The following is a 20,000-nucleotide window of genomic DNA, read 5'->3' on the forward strand; positions in this document are numbered from 1 at the left end:
CCGGAGCGGTGTACCAGTTCCAGGCGTACGGAGGCAGTCTGGCCGGTCTGGGGGCGGCGTCCTCCGCTAGCAAGGACTTCCACTGTGACACCTGGACCATGCCTCAACCAGGTACGCACTACATACTACACCCTACACACTACATAGTATAGTATATACTACACACTACATACTATGTTCCAGGAGCATGCGGCAGTTCACTCTTGGAGTGATTAGCGGATTAGTCTCAGCTGACCTTAGGGGCCTTGCTGGAATGGTGGGAGGAGATCTGATATCTATTTTGGTCCAAGAGCATTTTGTGATTTGTATGTAATTAGGAGTACTTTGATTGAAATTCTCTGAGAGACTGGTAGCCAGTGTAGAGATCTCAGGATTGGTGTAATGTGTTCAAACTTCTTAGCTTTTTTGTTAGGACCCTAGCAGCGGCGTTTTGGATGAGCTGCAGCTTATGAACACCTCCTTTAGATAGGCCTGTTAGTAGACCATTACAATAATCAAGTCTACTCGAAACAAATGCATGGATGAGTTTTTCAAGGTCTTGTTTGGACATGAAACCTCTCATTCTTGTTATGTATTTCAGGTGATAGTGGGCTGATTTAGTTATCGAGTTTATGTGGAGTCTAGAATTACACCAAGATTTCTGACCTGTTTTTAGTTTGAAGAGAGAGAATCAAGTTTTGCACTGACTTTTGTCAGGTGCACCGAATACAATTATCTCAGTTTCGTCCTTTAATTGGAGTAAGTTTTGTGTCATCCAGGCGTTCATTTGTTCAATGCAATTACAGAGATCATCGATGGGACTATAGTCGTTTGGTGAGAGGGCTATATAGATTTGAGTGTCATCCACATAGTTGTGGTAGGCAATTTTGTTCTTTTTTATGATGTGTCCCAATGGAAGCATGTAGAGATTGAATAGGAGGGGGCCAAGGATTGATCCTTGGGGAACCCCACATGTCATTTTTATTTTGTCAGACACAAAGTTTCCAATGGAGACATAATAGCATAAATAAGTTTAAGGCAGTGCCTGAAAGTCCTACCCAGGTTTTTAGTCTATTTATTAGAATGTCGTGATATACAGTGTCAAAGGCAGCGCTAAGGTCTAGTAGTACTAAGTCGGTGTTTACACAAATACTAAACACTATATACTACACACTACATAGTATGGCACATAACTAATTCTATAGTACTAAACTCTACCTGGCTGTCCCAGGTCCCGCCTACGACCTGACATTCGGTGAGATCCGTGATGATTCGCTGGTGGTGGAGTGGAAGGCTCCGGTCTACACCGGGGCTGGGCCAATCACAGGCTACCATGTGGACTACGCCCTGAAGGGCTCAGACTCCTGGACCACCTCCAACCAGACAGCTGTCAACCACCGCTACCACAAGGTACCCTGACCCCTGACCCTAACCCTGACCCTACCACAAGGTACCCTAACCCGAATACAGTAGAATACAGTAGAATACAGTACAGTAGAGTAGAGTAAAACTATTCTAGTAGTAACAAAGCATGACACGCTCTCCTCTCCGCATCTCTCTTCCTGTTAGCTGACCCTAACCCTCCTCTCTTTCTGTCAGCTGACCTTAACCCTCCTCTCTTCCTGTCAGCTGACCTTAACCCTCCTCTCTTCCTGTCAGGTGACCGGTCTGAAGACAGGCTCCTCCTACGTGTTCCGTGTGCGTGCGGCCAACGCTGACGGAGTGGGCGCGGCCTCCATGTCCTCCGACCCCGTGATCGCCGAGGCACTGCCAGGTAGGACACGCCCCCTAGGACACGCCCCCTAGGACATGCCCCCTAGGACACGCATGATAGGACACACCCCTGTGGTAGGACACTCACCCTAGGACACCCCCCCTAGAACATGCCCGCTAGGACACGCCCCCATGGTAGGACATGCCCACCCCCCTGGGACACGCCCCCATGGTAGGACACGCCCACCCCCCTAGGACACGCCCCCATGGTAGGACACGCCCACCCCCCTAGGACACGCCCCCATGGTAGGACACCCCCCCTAGGACACCCCCCCTAGGACACGCCCGCTAGGACACGCCCACTAGGACACGCCCCCATGGTAGGACACACCCACCCCCCTGGGACATGCCCCCATGGTAGGACACACCCCCATGGTAGGACACCCCCCCTAAGACACACCCCCACGGTAGACACGCCCCCACGGTAGACACGCCCCCATGTGTTAGCTTCTCCCAACGCTGGTCTCCCATTGGCCAACCTCTCTCTAACCCTCTAACACCATTGGCTGAGGAAGGCGCAGCCTCCTTCAGTGTGTTTATCTGGGGCAGGAGTCCCGGGGAACAGAGGATTAGCTTTAGTTTAGGCGGGGAGGGGGGGAGAAAGGGGTGAGGGAAGGGGGGGATTTGAGGCGTGGCGGTAGGGAGGGGTAGTCTGTTGTCGTGGCGATAAGGAACACGGAGCTGCGCGTGGGAGGAGAAGACAACTAGAACTCGATGACTCAGAGAACGAAGGAGAGAGAGAAAGAGAGAGGAGGAGGGAGAGAGAGAGGAGGAGGAGGAGGAGGAGGGAGGAATGGAGAGAGAGAGAGAGAGAGGGGAAGAGGGAGAGAGAGAGAGAGAGAGAGGAGGAGGGAGGGAGACAGAGACAGAAATGCAGTGCAGAGTTCCACCAGCAGGGAGCAGTAGTGCACCATGGCAGCGCAGAGGAAGCTCTAACACCAGGCAGGGGGAGAAAGAGGTTCTAAAGAGGTTCTAACAGGGTTCTGCATTTGCCCCCATACGGGAACTCTTTGCTGGACTCATGTAACTCAAACAGGTTCTTCAAAGGGTTCCCATGCATACAATGTTAGAACATTAACACTTACATTTTGCGACTTACTAATAAGCAAGTGAACCATCACTTGATTGTCATCTGGACGTCCTAGAAAGACGTCATCTGAACCCACATTCCGGCTTCCCTGAGGACGTCTTTTGGACTCTTTGTTTACTGGGAACCCTAACCCTGACCCTTACCCTGACCCTGCAGGTACTCAGGAGATGTCGTGCGGCGTGGACCCAGTGACAGGTGACGTGGTGCTGGGCTTCCACAGCTGCCAGATCGCCGAGGGCTCCACCTTCGTCTGGAAGAAGAACTACAAGGAGATCACCGACTTCTCCAAAGTGGTGGTCCACACGGAGGGCAGCCAGTGAGACTCACGCACACACACACACACACACACACACACACACACACACACACACACACACACACAGACACAGACACAGACACAGACACAGACACAGACACAGACACAGACACACACACACACACAGACACAGACACAGACACAGACACACACACACACACACACACACAGACAGACGCACACTCACACACACACACACACACACACACACACACACACAGAAACACACACACACACACCTCACCATCTCCTGTGTGTTTGTATTCCTAGTGGTATGTGTGTGTGTGTTTGTGTGTGTATCATACATATCGTGCGTGTGTGTGTGTGTGTGTGTGTGTGTGTGTGTATCATACATATCGTGTGTGTGTGTGTGTGTGTATCATACATATCGTGTGTGTGTGTGTGTGTATCATACATATCGTGTGTGTGTGTGTGTGTATCATACATATCGTGTGTGTGTGTGTGTGTGTGTATCATACATATCGTGTGTGTGTGTGTGTGTGTGTGTAACATACATATCGTGTGTGTGTGTGTGTATCATACATATCGTGTGTGTGAGTGTGTGTGTATCATACATGTCGCGTGTGTGTGTGTGTGTGTGTGTATCATACATATCGTGTGTGTGTGTGTGTGTGTGTGTGTCATACATATCGTGTGTGTGTGTGTGTGTATCATACATATCGTGTGTGTGTGTGTGTGTGTGTGTGTGTGTATCATACATATTGTGTGTGTGTGTGTGTGTGTATCATACATATCGTGTGTGTGTGTGTGTATCATACATATCGTGTGTGTGTGTGTATCATACATATCGTGTGTGTGTGTGTGTGTGTGTGTGTATCATACATATTGTGTGTGTGTGTGTGTGTGTGTATCATACATATCATACGTGTGTGTGTGTGTATCATACATATCGTGTGTGTGTGTGTGTGTGTGTGTATCATACATATCGTGTGTGTGTGTGTGTGTGTGTGTGTGTGTATCATACGTGTGTGTGTGTGTGTGCGTGTGTCCTCAGCTCCCAGATGAAGTTTAAGCATGCAGAGCTGGAGGACGCCGGCTGCTACTCTGTGATTGTCACACACACCGACGGAGTCTCCTCCTCCCACAAGATCACCACTGAAGGTACATGACCTTTAACCCTGACCCTAACCCTAACCCTCCTCCCACAAGATCACCACTGAAGGTACATGACCTTTAACCTTTAACCCTGACCCTAACCCTCCTCCCACAAGACCACCACTGAAGGTACATGACCTTTAACCCTGACCCTGACCTAACCCTAACCCTCTTCCTACAAGATCACCACTGAAGGTACATGACCGTTAACCTTTAACCCTGACCTAACCCTAACCCTCCTCCTACAAGATCACCACTGAAGGTACATGACCTTTAACCTTTAACCCTGACCCTAACCCTCCTCCTACAAGACCACAACTGAAGGTACCTGACCTTTAACCTTTAACCCTGACCTAACCCTAACCCTCCTCCTACAAGATCACCACTGAAGGTACCTGACCTTTAACCGTTAACCCTGACCCTAACTCTCCTCCTACAAGACCACCACTGAAGGTACATGACCTTTAACCTTTAACCCTGACCCTAACCCTCCTCCTACAAGACCACCACTGAAGGTACCAGACCTTTAACCCTGACCCTAACCCTCCTCCTACAAGATCACCACTGAAGGTACCTGACCTTTAACCGTTAACCCTGACCCTAACTCTCCTCCTACAAGACCACCACTGAAGGTACATGACCTTTAACCTTTAACCCTGGCCCTAACCCTCCTCCTACAAGATCACCACTGAAGGTACATGACCTTTAACCTTTAACCCTGACCCTAACCCTCCTCCTACAAGACCACCACTGAAGGTACATGACCTTTAACCTTTAACCCTGACCCTAACCCTCCTCCCACAAGACCACCACTGAAGGTACATGACCTTTAACCTTTGACCTTTAACCCTGACCCTAACCCTTCTCCTACAAGATCACCACTGAAGGTACATGACCTTTAACCTTTAACCCTGACCCTCCTCCTACAAGACCACCACTGAAGGTACCTGACCTTTAACCTTTAACCCTGACCCTAACCCTCCTCCTACAAGATCACCACTGAAGGTACATGACCTTTAACCCTGACCCTAACTCTCCTCCTACAAGACCACCACTGAAGGTACATGACCTTTAACCCTGACCCTAACCCTACCCTCATATTAGATGTTAGATATGTTGAATAGCTTGAAACATGAAATGATTGATCATACAGGAAATGAGGTGTTCAAACAGGAAATAAGGTGTTCAGTCACTTTAAAGCCACAGTGTGAACAGATGTGTGTTAGATCTGCCTCCCTCCCTCCCTCCCTCCTCCCCTCCCCTCCCTCCCCCCCCCCCTCTCACTCCCCCCCCCCAGCCTGTGTGTGTGTGTAGATCTAGCTCCAGCTCTGGGGGCGGATCAAGCTGTTATGTAGATTTACTTCCTACAAGCGTGGTGTCACATGTTTAAATCACCGCAGCTATGCTGCATGGAGACCGTACAACTAAATCACAGTGGCGACGGTGCATTATGCATGAAATATGGAAGTCATAAACAATGGCATCATGCAACTATAATGAGTATGTGGCAGCAGTGCTCACACCTAGTCATGAATATGACAACTCCACTACCAGTATCTCCCTCCCTCTCCCCCTCCCGCTCTCCCTCCCTCCCTCTCACTCTCTTTCCCCCTATCTTTCTCCCTCTCACTCTCTTTCCCCCTGTCTCTTTCCCTCTCGCTCTCCCTATCTCTCTCCCTCTCCCTCTTTCTCTCTCCCTCCCTCTCTCCCTCCCTCTCTCCCTCTCCCCTCCCTCCCTCTCTCCCTCCCTCACATAGTCATGATGACATCTACTGGATCTGTAGACACAACAGACCAGAACAGGAACTAGGGTTCTAGACTACATAACAGGAAGTAGGGTTCTAGACCACAGACCAGAACAGGAACTAGGGTTCTAGACAACAGAACAGGAACTAGGGGTTCTAGACTACTTGAAAGATACGTTTTGTGAGACTCATCAAAAATAAGCCTGGATTTTCTTTTAGCAACGTTGATGGAATACCCAGAACACCTGTGGTTGTTTACCTGGTTGTTTACCTGGTTGTTTACCTGGTTGTTTACCTGTGTTACAGCGATGCAGAAGATGATCATTGAGAGCCATGACATCAGACACCCCAGTAGGTTTACCCCCGCCACACACACACACACACACACACACACACACACACACACACACACACACACACACACACACACACACACACACACACACACACACACAAACATCATCATGCTGTAATGTTCTCTGTATTCACTATACTCTTCTCCTCTCCCCTCCCCTCCCCTCCCCTCTCCCCCCCCCAGTCATCCCTCTGAAGTCAGAGCTGGCCTATAAGATCCTGGAGCGCGGTCGTATGAGGTTCTGGCTGCAGGCTGAGCACATCTCCTCATCCACCACCTACAAGTTCTTCCACAACAACAAGGAGCTGTCAGGAAGCGCTGTGAGGAACCACACACACACACACACACACACACACACACACACACACACACACACACACACACACACACACACACACATACATACATACACACACCACACCCTATACCTGTGAGTGACTGTATTGAAATAGAGAGTTCTTCTGTAACATTGGTGTTGTTGTGTGTGTGTGTGTGGTGTGTGGTGTGTGGTGTGTGTGGTGTGTGTGGTGTGTGTGGTGTGTGTGGTGTGTGTGTGGTGTGTGTGGTGTGTGTGGTGTGTGGTGTGTGGTGTGTGTGGTGTGTGGTGTGTGGTGTGTGGTGTGTGTGGTGTGTGGTGTGTGTGTGTGTGTGGTGTGTGTATGTATGTATGTGTGTATGTGTGTATGTGTGTATGTATGTATGTGTGTATGTGTGTATGTGTGTATGTGTGTATGTATGTATGTATGTATGTATGTGTGTATGTGTGTATGTGTGTATGTGTGTATGTGTGTACGTGTGTATGTGTGTGTGTGTGTGTGTGTCCAGCCTAACTCCACAGGTCATGACGTGGCCACGGGCGTGATAGAGCTGGTCCTGGACCACTTCACTGAGGACAGCGAGGGAACCTTCACCGTGCAGATCACTGACGGGCTCGCCAAGGGGCAGTCCTCCCTGGTCCTCATAGGAGATGGTGAGGAGGGGTGAGGGAGGGAGGGAGGGAGGGGGGAGGGAGGGATGAGAGGAGGGGGGGAGGAGAGAGGGAGGGAAGAGAGAGGGAGGGAGGCCAAGGGGCAGTCCTCCCTGGTCCTCATAGGAGACGGTGAGGAGGGGGGAGGGAGGGGGGGAGGGAGGGAGGGGGGAGGGATTCATTTGACTAAGTAAGTGAATCATCAAGTCACCAGTCATAGCAAGAAGAGTAATCTAGCTCAGGCCAGGGGCCCTTGGCAGTCGTCATGATAGAAGAAGAAAGAAAGATATATATATATTTTTTATAAATAGGCACAGGAGAAACAGTACAAGGGGGGGGGAGTAGAAATCTTAGGAGACACAATGCTGGGGGGTAGTAGATGTCTCAGGAGGAGCAGTGCTGGCGGGTAGTAGATGTCTCAGGAGGAGCAGTGCTGGGGGGTAGTAGATGTCTCAGGAGGAGCAGTGCTGGGGGGTAGTAGATGTCTCAGGAGGAGCAGTTAAGGTGTAGCCTGGATGGGTAGTGACTCTGCAGTTCTGACAGCCGTGGGAAGCTCATTCCACCAGCAGGGAGCCAGTGTAGTGACCGGGCAGCGTGGCTGCTGCGTTGGCGTAGAGGTAGTGGGGCCAGTCGGCCAGCAGAGGTGGAGGAGCGAAGTGAACGGGCTGATGTTTGGGGGGTGACCATTGCTTGTAGGTAGGTTGGGGCTGTCCTTTTTGCTGCCTGGTAGGCAAGCACCAGGGTCTTGAATCTGATGCGAGCTGCTATCGGGAGCCAGTGCAGGGTGCGAAGGAGGGGGGTGAGAATATTTGGGGAGGTTGAACACCAGACGGGCAGCAGCATTCTGGATGAGCTGCAGAGGTCTGATGACGGAGGCGGGGAGCCCGGCCAGGAGTGCGTTGCAGTAGTCAAGGCGGGAGATGACCAGTGACTGGGTCAAGAGTTGCGCTGCTTCTCTGGTGAGGAATGGACGTATCCTTCTGATGTTGTAAAGGAAGAATCTGCAGGAGCGTGCTGTTGCTGTGATGTTCTCTGCACAGGATAGGCGGTTGTCCAGGATCACTCCAAGGTTCTTGGCTGTCTGGGAGGGGGTCACAGTAGAGTTCTCCACTGTGATGGAGAAGTCTTGGAGAGGGCAGGCTTTCCCAGGGATGAAGAGTAGCTCAGTCTTGTTAAGGTTGAGCTTGAGATGGTGGGCCGACATCCATGTAGAGATGTCAGCGAGACATGCAGAGACATTGTTGCCACATGTTGGTCAGAGAGGGGGAAGGACAGGAAGAGTTCAGTGTCATCTGTGTAGCTGTGGTGGGAGAACCCATTTGAGGAGATTACCGAGTCAAGAGACTTGGTATAGAGGGAGAACAATAGGGGCCCTAGGACAGAGCCCTGGGGTACCCCAGTGGTGATGGTTCGTGGAGAAGACAACGATTCTCTTCAAGTCACCTGGTTGGAGCCAGGTAGGAAGCAAACGAAATCGAAGGCATCGGACAGGTCCAGGAGAATGAGAACAGAGGAGAGGGAGGAAGCTTGAGCAGAGTGGAGGGCGTCCGTGACAGCAAGGAGAGCAGTCTCAGTCGAGTGCCCAGCCTTGAAGCCGGATTGGTGGGGGTCCAGATATTCCATCTTACGGAGATAGTCAGTCAGTTGCTTAGATGCAGCACGTTCAAGGGTTTTGGAAGGGAAGTAGAGAAGGGATACCAGTCTGTAGTTGTGGACAGAGGTCGGGTCAAGGGTTGGTTTTGTTGAGGAGAGGCTTAACTCTGGCTGTCTTGAAGGCAGCCGGGACAGATCCTGTGGATAAGGAGGAGTTGATTACGGTGGTAAGGTAAGGAAGGATGTCGGAGGAAATGGATTAGAGAAGAGGGGAGGGGATGGGATGGGATCGAGAGGGCAGGTGGTTGCCCACTTAGATGTGATCAGTGTGAGAATCTCATCAGGGGAGAAAAAGATGATAAGCCAGAGACCGAGTGTAGAGCAGAGTCTGGAAGGGGTGTTAAGGGAAGGGATATTCCTCTCTGCTCCTGATAGGAGAGGGTGAGAGAGGGGGGAGGGAGGGAGGGAGGGGGGGGTGGGAGAGAGACAGGGAGGCCAGTTCCAGAGAGACCCTATGTGTGCATACGTGCGTGTGCGTGTGCGTGTGCATGCGCGTGTGCGTGTGTGTGTGTGTGTCTAATCTGTATCGTGTGTGTTGCAGCTTTCAAGGCAGCGCTGTCTGAAGCAGAGTACCAGAGGAGAGAGTACATCAGAGTGAAGGAGGGTAAGAACACACACACACACACACACACACACACACACACACACACTCACTCACACACCTACATACAGCAATGAATCACACATGCATTATAGGACATACTGTGCACACACACTGACACACTCACAGAGACACATGTGTGTGTGTGTGAGTCATTGTTGTATGTAGGTGTGAGTGTGTGTGTGTGTGTGTGTATGTGTGTGTGTGTGTGTGTGTGTGTGTGTGTGCGTGTGTGTAGTAACATGAGTGTCAGCCTCGTGATGAAGTCATAATTGGTTAATAAATCAGAGTCTCTGTCTTGTATCCACCATGTTAACACAACAATGACATGAAATACTCTCTCTCCCCCCTCCCCCGCTCTCTTTCTCTCCCCCCTCTCTCTCTCTCTACCTCCTCCCCCGCTCTCTCTCTCCCCCCTCCCTACCCTCCCTCTCTCTCTCTTTCTCCCCCCCTCTTTCTCTCTCCCTCACCCCCTCTTTCTCTCTCTAGGTCCCCACTTCAGTGAGTTCCTGTCGGTCCATGTGGCTGATGACTGCTCTGTGGCACTGGTCTGTAAGGTAACCAACCTCCACACCACCTCCAGGGTCAGGGGTCAGGGTTAGGGTCAGGGGTCAGGGTTAGGGTCAGGGGTCAGGGTTAGGGTCAGGCTCAAGGTTAGGGTCAGGGTTACGGTCAGGGTTAGGGTTAGGGTCTACCTCCTGAGCCACAGCCGGTGTCTGTTTATCTCTATCCTTTGTTGATGGTGTGTGTGTGTGTGTGTGTGTGTGTGTGTGTGTGTGTGCAGGGGGCTATTCCACGAAACACAATTAGAGCTAATTCAGGCTTGTTTTCATAATTTGGCGATCATTTCAGATTGAGTTCCGTTCCAGGAATGAGAATGTGGCTCAAATAATTTGCTGTTTGGTTGCTATGCAACCAATCCTTCAGAACGAACCTGGTAGCGACAGGTGTAAAAAGATAGGTATGTGTATCAGCTTGCATCAGAAGTAACATAGTGATGTGTTTGGCACAGGGGTTAAGGCAGCCAGCTAGCAAACTGAAGGTTGCTGGTTCGACCGTTGCCTTGGGAGACAGTGGTTGACTTTTATTTAATAAATACATCTGTCTAAGTAAGGGAATCATCTATCCATCAGTAATCATAATAATAATAATCCAGGATCCAGTTACAATGCTAGAAGAACATCATTACTAGTCAGAATGGCTTCAAACACCATTGTAATCGTGTCAGTTCTCGTAAATTAGCTACACCATCATTTTAAACATACATTTTTAGATTAGATTCAACTACAAGCATCAGACAACAAAATGCAGTAAAACATGTATGTCAGAAGCGGGATTCGAACCCCCGTCTTAAAAAGAACACTATTAGCTGACGGCAGTGGCTAATACTACTCTGCCATCCAGATGATCTGATAGTGTGTAGCCTGCTTCTAATATCACCATAGTAGTGGATGTTCATTAATTAAAAAATTAACATAAAACAATAAGTAGGTGCTAGTATGACGTACGCCTTTAATCTATCAGCAATTTCTTGCCAAGCCATTTCCCTCGCCTCGTTAATTGCAGCAGTATTGCACTTTAGCAAGTATTAAGTAGTCTTCTTTTCGACAATCAGCTCTTCTGGGCTGCTTCTAACTCTAACTTCTAACTGGCGCACGCCCAAAGCGAGACTTTCCAAACCGGACTTGCGTGAACATTGATGACACAAGGCTGATTCTCATTCGATGGAATCACTTGAGGCTTGAATCCCAATTCGAGACTTGCTTGAACGAGGCTTTCCTTTTAATCGCGAATATCCTTATCAACGTACGCGGAATACCCCCCCATATCACCATGGCCTCTCTCCATTGGCTTCCAGTGCAGTTCAGGATTGACTTCCTCCTGTTTGCTTTGTTAAAGCTCTGAATGGGCAGCCCCCCCCCTCCTACATCTCAGACCTTTTAACCCCTTTATCCCCTTCATCCCCCCAGGTGGCCAACCTGAAGAAGGAGTCAGTGTTCCTGTGGTTCAAGGACGAGAAGGAGGTGGAGACTACCGCCCATGCTGACCTCACCTCTGGAGCCTGCAAGCTGCCCCTCACCATGGTAACACACGCACACGCACACACACACACACACACACACACACACACACTGACACGCACACACACACACACACACACACACACACACACACAGACACGTGCAGACACACACACACACACACACACGTGTGCACACACACACACACACACACACACAGACACGTGCAGACACACACACACACACACACACACACACACACACAGGCACGCACAGACACACTCCTCCCACTGCTAAATGCCTATCCCACAACACAGACAGATACATATACTTACTACATGTATTTACTTAGTTTATTTTACTGTATAATAAATTATTTTTTAATGGTTGTCATGGTAACCTGTCCTATGTACAGACAGATGTTCAGAGTTCAGATGCTGTGTGTGTGTGTGTGTGTGTGTGTGTGTGTGTGTGTGTGTGTGTGTGTGTGTGTGTGTGTGTGTGTGTAGTTCTCTCATAAGTCCACAGGCGTCTACAAAGCCACCATCAGTGACGACAGAGGGAAAGACATGAGCACTGTAGACCTGACTGGCCATGGTGAGAGCCGTGTGTGTGTGTGTGTGTGTGTGTGTGTGTGTGTGTGTGTGATCCATTAACACTGTGTTATATGTGTAGTATGTTATTAACTATGATGCCATGTTAGTATGTTATTAACTATGATGCCATGTTAGTATGTTATTAACTATGATGTCATGTTAGTATGTTATTAACTATGATGTCATGTTAGTATGTTATTAACTATGATGTCATGTGTAGTATGTTATTAACTATGATGTCATGTGTAGTATGTTATTAACTATGATGTCATGTGTAGTATGTTATTAACTATGATGTCATGTGTAGTATGTTATTAACTATGATGTCATGTGTAGTATGTTATTAGTGTGCTTGCTGTAGCACTATTGTTATTGCACATGTATATTCTTATTATTGTTATAGCCAAATCTTGCCACGGCTACTCCTGCCACAATATTGTCGACATGAACATTTGTGTTGCTGTTGTTTTGTGGAAGGTTCTGGATAACGGTTTATCCAATAATCTTGTTTTTGTGGAGACTTTTGCCCCATAGGGATGAATGGATGGAATGTTGGCAAACACAGTGGAGAGAATTACTTTTTCAAGAATTACACACATTTTGTAAACTGATGCCAGGACTGCAATTTTAAGTCCACATACGCATATTTTACATCACAATGTTCAGCTCTTCGCTCCGTCACACAAAATCTAAAATATATAAGCCATAACATGAATAGTTTTTACGCTCTGGCTGTTTGCTTGAGAGCTAGCAAAAGACGGCTAAAGGCTTTAAGCTTATGGCTGGTTGCCATGACAACTCAACTGCCAAACTGTTCATGGCACGACATACAGGTCTCCCACTGATCTGGAACAACACTGGAACACCTACCTGTCTGAGTTAACTATGATGATGTCATGTGTAGTATGTTATTAACTATTCTGGGTCTGGTTGAGTCTGGTCTGGTATAATGACCTGACCTGATATGATGTCATGGTGATATGATGTCTCTCTCACCTCAACACATGTTCTCATTCCTCTCCAGCCTTTGATAAGGTCATCAACGAGATCTCTCGCCTGGCTGGTAAGTATCCACACCCACACCTACACACACACACACACACACACACACACACACACACACACACACACACACACTCTCTCTCTCAGGTGTTACAGGTGTGTGTGTGTGTGTGTGTGTGTGTGTGTGTGTGTTGCCAGGCGCCAGCGCGGCAGAGCTGTCCATCCACTGCACGGCCGTGGGCATCCAGCTGCAGTGTCACATGAAGTACTACACTGAGGAGATGAAGATCACCTGGAAACACCTGTACGTACACACACACACACACACACACACACACACACACACACACACACACAGTGATGAGATTATCAAGTTTTAAACTGTTTTGATTTTGATAATGATTTCTCCACTCTCCTCCTCCCTTCTCCCCTTCCCTCCTCTCCTCTTCTCTCCTCTCCTCCTCTCCCCTCCTCTCCTCTCCCCTCCTCTCCTCCCCTCCTCCCCCCCTCTCCTCCCCTCCTCTCCTTTCTCCTCCCCCCCTCTCCTCTCCTCTCTCCTCCTCTTCTCCCCTCCTCTCCCCTCCTCTCCTCTCCTCCCCTCTCCTTTCCCCTCCTCCTCTCTTCCCCTCTCCTCTCCTGCCCTCCCCTCCAGAGAGAGTAAGCTGTCTGCCTCTGAGAAGGTCCTGATTGGAGGAGGGCCAGCCATGGCCACCATGGAGGTGGTGGAGCCGATGGACGGTGACCAGGGTGTCTACACCATGGAGATCTGCGACGCAGAGAAGACCTACACCCGCCATCTGGACCTGTCTGGAGCCGGTAGGCACCCTCAACACCACCACCTCAACACCACCACCTCAACACCACTACCTCAACACCACCTCAACACCACCACCTCAACACCACCTCAACACCACCTCAACAACACCGCCTAAACACCACCTCAACACCACCACCTCAACACCACCTCAACACCACCACCTCAACACCACCACCTGAACACCACCTCAACACCACCACCTCAACACCACCACCTCAACACCACCACCACAACACCACCACCTCAACACCACCACCTCAACACCACCTCAACACCACCACCTCAACACCACCTCAACACCACCACCACAACACCACCTCAACACCACCTCAACACCACCACCTCAACACCACCACCTCAACACCACCACCTCAACACCACCACCTCAACACCACCACTTCAACGCCAGGACTAACAGTCCCTCGGACAGACCAGCAGAGAGGCTGACCTGGGACACGTGAGGCGGTGGGGGAGGACCAGCGTGAAGCAGGTGGCCCAGGGCCGCGACAGTACGACTGAACACGCTTCGCTCTCCGCCAACCTTGAGAACCATCACAGCGTCATGGCAACAGCTAATAATAGAAGAGGCTGTGACTCACACACGTCGACAGTAATCACACATGTGTTCATACACATCCACATGCATCCATAACCATAATCACATTCAGATGCGCTGGGCTTCCCTGCCTAGTCCCTGCAGTCATCGTTAGTATGTGTGGTGTGTGTGTGTGAGAGAGAGAGTTGGGGGGGAGAGAGAGAGAGAGATCGAGAGAGAGACTCATCTGTTGTTCTTCTGAGGGGTGTGATCAGAGGAGAGAGAGGGGGTGGGGGGGAGAGAGAGAGAGAGACTTAGAGAGAGAGAGAGAGAGAGATCGAGAGAGACAGACAAAGAGACAGAGAGAGAGAGAGAGAGGGATAGAGAGAGACAGACAAAGAGATAGAGAGATAGAGAGAGACAGACAAAGAGATAGAGAGATAGAGAGAGACAGACAAAGAGATAGAGAGATCGAGAGAGACAGACAAAGAGACAGAGAGAGAGAGAGGGATAGAGAGAGACAGACAAAGAGATAGAGAGATAGAGAGAGACAGTCAAAGAGATAGAGATAGAGAGGCCACCTTGCACAGTGTGATTGCTCCCAGCATCACTGAACTCTGCTCTATGATGAGTTATTTTAGGCCCAACAGAACAACGTTCTAATGAGGTATGATATTATTATCATCAACAATATGGGCCTGGTATGACTAGCAGGCAGGCAGGCATACACACACAGACACACACACACACACAGTTTCTTCTCTACTGCCTTGGCGTCATTAACGAAGCCCCACTGACCCCCACTGACCCCCACTGTTCCCCTGACCCTCACTGACATCTTACTGTGTGTGTGTGTGTTCCAGGAAACACGTCTTCATCTCTATTATTATTATTATTATTATTTGACAAGCAGACAGGCAGGCAGGCAGGCAGGCAGACATACAGACAGACAAGCAGACAGACAGACAAGCAGGCAGGCAGGCAGGCAGGCAGGCAGGCAGACAGACAGACACAGACATGCAGGCAGCCAGGCAGACAGGCAGGCAGACAGGCAGGCAGACAGACAGGCAGGCAGGCAGGCAGGCAGGCAGGCAGACAGACAGACACAGACATGCAGGCAGGCAGGCAGGCAGGCAGACAGGCAGGCAGGCAGGCAGACAGGCAGACAGGGTGAGTTATTAATGTGTTATTAATGTGTTATTAATGTGTGTTTCCTCTGTTGCAGTCTATGAGAAGGCCTACACTGAGTTCCAGAGACTGAAGTAAGATCATCACATTGTGTCTCTGTGTGTGTGTGTGTGTGTGTGAGTGTGAGTGTGAGTGTGAGTGTGAGTGTGAGTGTGAGTGTGTACTACTATGACTGACACTATGACTGATACTATGACTGCTTTAGACCGCTTTAGACTGCTTTAGACCGCTTTAGACTGCTTTAGACCGCTTTGGACTGCTTTAGACCGCTTTAGACTGCTTTAGACTGCTTTAGACTGCTACGTTAGACTGCTTTAGACTGCTTTAGACCGCTTTAGACCGCTTTAGACCGCTTTAGACCGCTTTAGACTGCTTTAAACTGCTTTAGACTGCTTTCGACCGCTTTGGACTGCTTTAGACCGCTTTAGACTGCTTTAAACTGCTTTAGACTGCTTTAGACCGCTTCAAACTGCTTTAGACCGCTTTAGACCGCTTTAGACTGCTTTAGACCGCTTTAGACCGCTTTAGACTGCTTTAGACCGCTTTAGACAGCTTTAGACTGCTTTAGACCGCTTTAGACCGCTTTAGACTGCTCTAGACCGCTTTAGACTGCTGTAGACTGCTTAAGACTGCTTTAGACTGCTTTAGACCGCTTTAGACCGCTTTAGACTGCTTTAAACTGCTTTAGACTGCTTTAGACTGCTTTAGACCGCTTTCGACTGCTTTAAACTGCTTTAGACTGCTTTAAACTGCTTTAGACTGCTTTAGACTGCTTTAGACCGCTTTAGACTGCTTTAAACTGCTTTAGACTGCTTTAAACTGCTTTAGACTGCTTTAGACCGCTTCAAACTGCTTTAGACTGCTTTAGACCGCTTTCGACCGCTTTAGACTGCTTTAGACTGCTTTAGACCGCTTTAGACTGCTTTAGACAGCTTTAGACCGCTTTAGACTGCTTTAGACCGCTTTAGACTGCTTTAAACTGCTTTAGACCGCTTAAGACTGCTTTAGACTGCTTTAGACCGCTTTAAACTGCTTTAGACTGCTTTAGACCGCTTTAGACTGCTTTAGACCGCTTTAGACCGCTTTAGACCGCTTTCGACCGCTTTCGACTGCTTTAGACCGCTTTAGACTGCTTTAGACTGCTTTAAACTGCTTTAGACTGCTTTAGACCGCTTTCGACCGCTTTAGACTGCTTTAGACCGCTTTAGACTGCTTTAAACTGCTTTAGACTGCTTTAGACCGCTTTAGACCGCTTCAAACTGCTTTAGACCGCTTTAGACCGCTTTAGACTGCTTTAGACCGCTTTAGACCGCTTTAGACTGCTTTAGACCGCTTTAGACTGCTTTAAACTGCTTTAGACTGCTTTAGACCGCTTTAGACCGCTTTAAACTGCTTTAGACTGCTTTAGACTGCTTTAAACTGCTTTAGACTGCTTTAGACCGCTTTCGACCGCTTTAGACTGCTTTAAACTGCTTTAGACTGCTTTAAACTGCTTTAGACTGCTTTAGACTGCTTTAAACTGCTTTAGACTGCTTTAAACTGCTTTAGACCGCTTTAGACTGCTTTAAACTGCTTTAGACCGCTTAAGACTGCTTTAGACCGCTTTAGACCGCTTTAGACTGCTTTAGACCGCTTTAGACCGCTTGAGACTGCTTTAAACTGCTTTAGACTGCTTTAGACCGCTTTCGACCGCTTTCGACTGCTTTAGACCGCTTTAGACTGCTTTAGACTGCTTTAAACTGCTTTAGACTGCTTTAGACCGCTTAAGACTGCTTTAGACCGCTTTAGACCGCTTTAGACTGCTTTAGACCGCTTTAGACCGCTTGAGACTGCTTTAAACTGCTTTAGACTGCTTTAGACCGCTTTCGACCGCTTTCGACTGCTTTAGACCGCTTTAGACTGCTTTAGACTGCTTTAAACTGCTTTAGACTGCTTTAGACCGCTTTCGACCGCTTTAGACTGCTTTAGACCGCTTTAGACCGCTTTAGACTGCTTTAGACTGCTTTAGACCTCTTTAGACCGCTTCAAACTGCTTTAGACCGCTTTAGACCGCTTTAGACTGCTTTAGACCGCTTTAGACTGCTTTAAACTGCTTTAGACTGCTTTAGACAGCTTTAGACCGCTTTAGACTGCTTTAGACTGCTTTAAACCGCTTTAGACTGCTTTAGACCGCTTTAGACTGCTTTAGACAGCTTTAGACCGCTTTAGACTGCTTTAGACCGCTTTAGACTGCTTTAAACTGCTTTAGACCGCTTAAGACTGCTTTAGACTGCTTTAGACCGCTTTAAACTGCTTTAGACTGCTTTAGACCGCTTTCGACCGCTTTAGACTGCTTTAGACCGCTTCAAACTGCTTTAGACTGCTGAAGACTGCTTTAGACCGCTTTAGCCCGCTTTAGACTGCTTTAGACCGCTTTAAACTGCTTTAGACTGCTTTAGACCGCTTTAGACCGCTTTAAACTGCTTTAGACTGCTTTAGACCGCTTTAGACCGCTTTAGACTGCTTTAAACTGCTTTAGACTGCTTTAAACTGCTTTAGACTGCTTTAGACCGCTTTAGACCGCTTTCGACTGCTTTAAACTGCTTTAGACTGCTTTAAACTGCTTTAGACTGCTTTAGACCGCTTTAGACCGCTTTAGACTGCTTTAAACTGCTTTAGACTGCTTTAAACTGCTTTAGACTGCTTTAGACCGCTTTAGACCGCTTCAAACTGCTTTAAACTGCTTTAGACTGCTTTAGACCGCTTTAGACCGCTTTAGACTGCTTTAAACTGCTTTAGACTGCTTTAAACTGCTTTAGACTGCTTTAGACCGCTTTAGACCGCTTCAAACTGCTTTAGACTGCTTTAGACTGCTTTAGACCGCTTTCGACCGCTTTCGACTGCTTTAGACCGCTTTAGACTGCTTTAGACTGCTTTAAACTGCTTTAGACTGCTTTAGACCGCTTTCGACCGCTTTAGACTGCTTTAGACCGCTTTAGACTGCTTTAAACTGCTGTAGACTGCTTTAGACCGCTTTAGACCGCTTTAGACTGCTTTAAACTGCTTTAGACTGCTTTAGACCGCTTTAGACTGCTTTAGACCGCTTAAGACCGCTTTAGACTGCTTTAAACTGCTTTAGACTGCTTTAGACTACTTTAGACTGCTACTATTGCTCCCAGCCCCTGTCACAACCTAGCGCGCTCACTGAACACAGCACACTCGGATCTCTAGGTCCTAGTTTATGTTACTTTTAGGTTGATTAGGTGTATTCATTATAGGTACAATGCACAATAATCACCATTTAATTTCGGTAAATGTGACAGATTTAGCCAAAATGGTTTGGCTTTAGACCGCTTTAGACCGCTTTAGACCGCTTTAGACTGCTTTAGACTGCTGTAGACTGCTTAAGACTGCTTTAGACCGCTTTAGACTGCTTTAGACCGCTTTAGACCGCTTTAGACTGCTTAAGACTGCTTTAGACCGCTTTAGACTGCTTTAGACCGCTTTAGACTGCTTTAGACTGCTGTAGACTGCTTTAGACCGCTTTAGACCGCTTTAGACTGCTTTAAACTGCTTTAGACTGCTTTAGACCGCTTTAGACTGCTTTAGACCGCTTAAGACCGCTTTAGACTGCTTTAAACTGCTTTAGACTGCTTTAGACCGCTTTAGACCGCTTTAAACTGCTTTTGACCGCTTTAGACCGCTTTAGACTGCTTTAGACCGCTTTAGACCGCTTTAGACTGCTACGTTAGACCGCTTTAGACTGCTTTAGACCGCTTTAGACTGCTTTAGACCGCTGTAGACTGCTTAAGACTGCTTTAGACTGCTTAAGACTGCTTTAGACCGCTTTAGACCGCTTTAGACTGCTTTAGACCGCTTTAGACTGCTTTAGACTGCTGTAGACTGCTTAAGACTGCTTTAGACCGCTTTAGACTGCTTTAGACCGCTTTAGACTGCTTAAGACTGCTTTAGACCGCTTTAGACTGCTTTAGACCGCTTTAGACTGCTTTAGACTGCTGTAGACTGCTTTAGACCGCTTTAGACCGCTTTAGACTGCTTTAAACTGCTTTAGACTGCTTTAGACCGCTTTAGACTGCTTTAGACCGCTTTAGACTGCTTTAGACTGCTGTAGACTGCTTTAGACCGCTTTAGACCGCTTTAGACTGCTTTAAACTGCTTTAGACTGCTTTAGACCGCTTTAGACTGCTTTAGACCGCTTAAGACCGCTTTAGACTGCTTTAAACTGCTTTAGACTGCTTTAGACCGC

At 48.4% G+C, this 20,000-nt stretch overlaps 1 protein-coding gene across 1 annotated transcript in view; it reads left to right on the forward strand.

Annotated features, from left to right (window-relative positions):
* myom2b (myomesin 2b) overlaps positions 1-20,000 on the forward strand; it is a gene marked incomplete at both ends in the record, with an annotated part of 37,760 nt that overhangs the window by 13,363 nt on the left and 4,397 nt on the right. The window contains 16 exons of the mRNA XM_080529537.1: positions 1-111; positions 1,211-1,389; positions 1,639-1,753; positions 2,999-3,158; positions 4,174-4,280; positions 6,326-6,370; positions 6,558-6,694; positions 7,200-7,344; positions 9,536-9,598; positions 10,085-10,152; positions 11,566-11,679; positions 12,126-12,213; positions 13,237-13,275; positions 13,413-13,518; positions 13,867-14,030; positions 15,792-15,828. The exon at positions 1-111 is cut by the window's left edge and continues 16 nt beyond it. Of these exons, the coding sequence (XP_080385663.1) occupies positions 1-111; positions 1,211-1,389; positions 1,639-1,753; positions 2,999-3,158; positions 4,174-4,280; positions 6,326-6,370; positions 6,558-6,694; positions 7,200-7,344; positions 9,536-9,598; positions 10,085-10,152; positions 11,566-11,679; positions 12,126-12,213; positions 13,237-13,275; positions 13,413-13,518; positions 13,867-14,030; positions 15,792-15,828 (1,678 nt within the window). The remainder of the gene's footprint in view (positions 112-1,210; positions 1,390-1,638; positions 1,754-2,998; positions 3,159-4,173; positions 4,281-6,325; positions 6,371-6,557; positions 6,695-7,199; positions 7,345-9,535; positions 9,599-10,084; positions 10,153-11,565; positions 11,680-12,125; positions 12,214-13,236; positions 13,276-13,412; positions 13,519-13,866; positions 14,031-15,791; positions 15,829-20,000) is intronic.

The sequence above is a fragment of the Nansenia antarctica genome (genome assembly GCF_963989245.1).
Source record: "Nansenia antarctica genome assembly, chromosome: 1".
Classification (NCBI taxonomy): Eukaryota; Metazoa; Chordata; class Actinopteri; order Argentiniformes; family Microstomatidae; genus Nansenia; species Nansenia antarctica.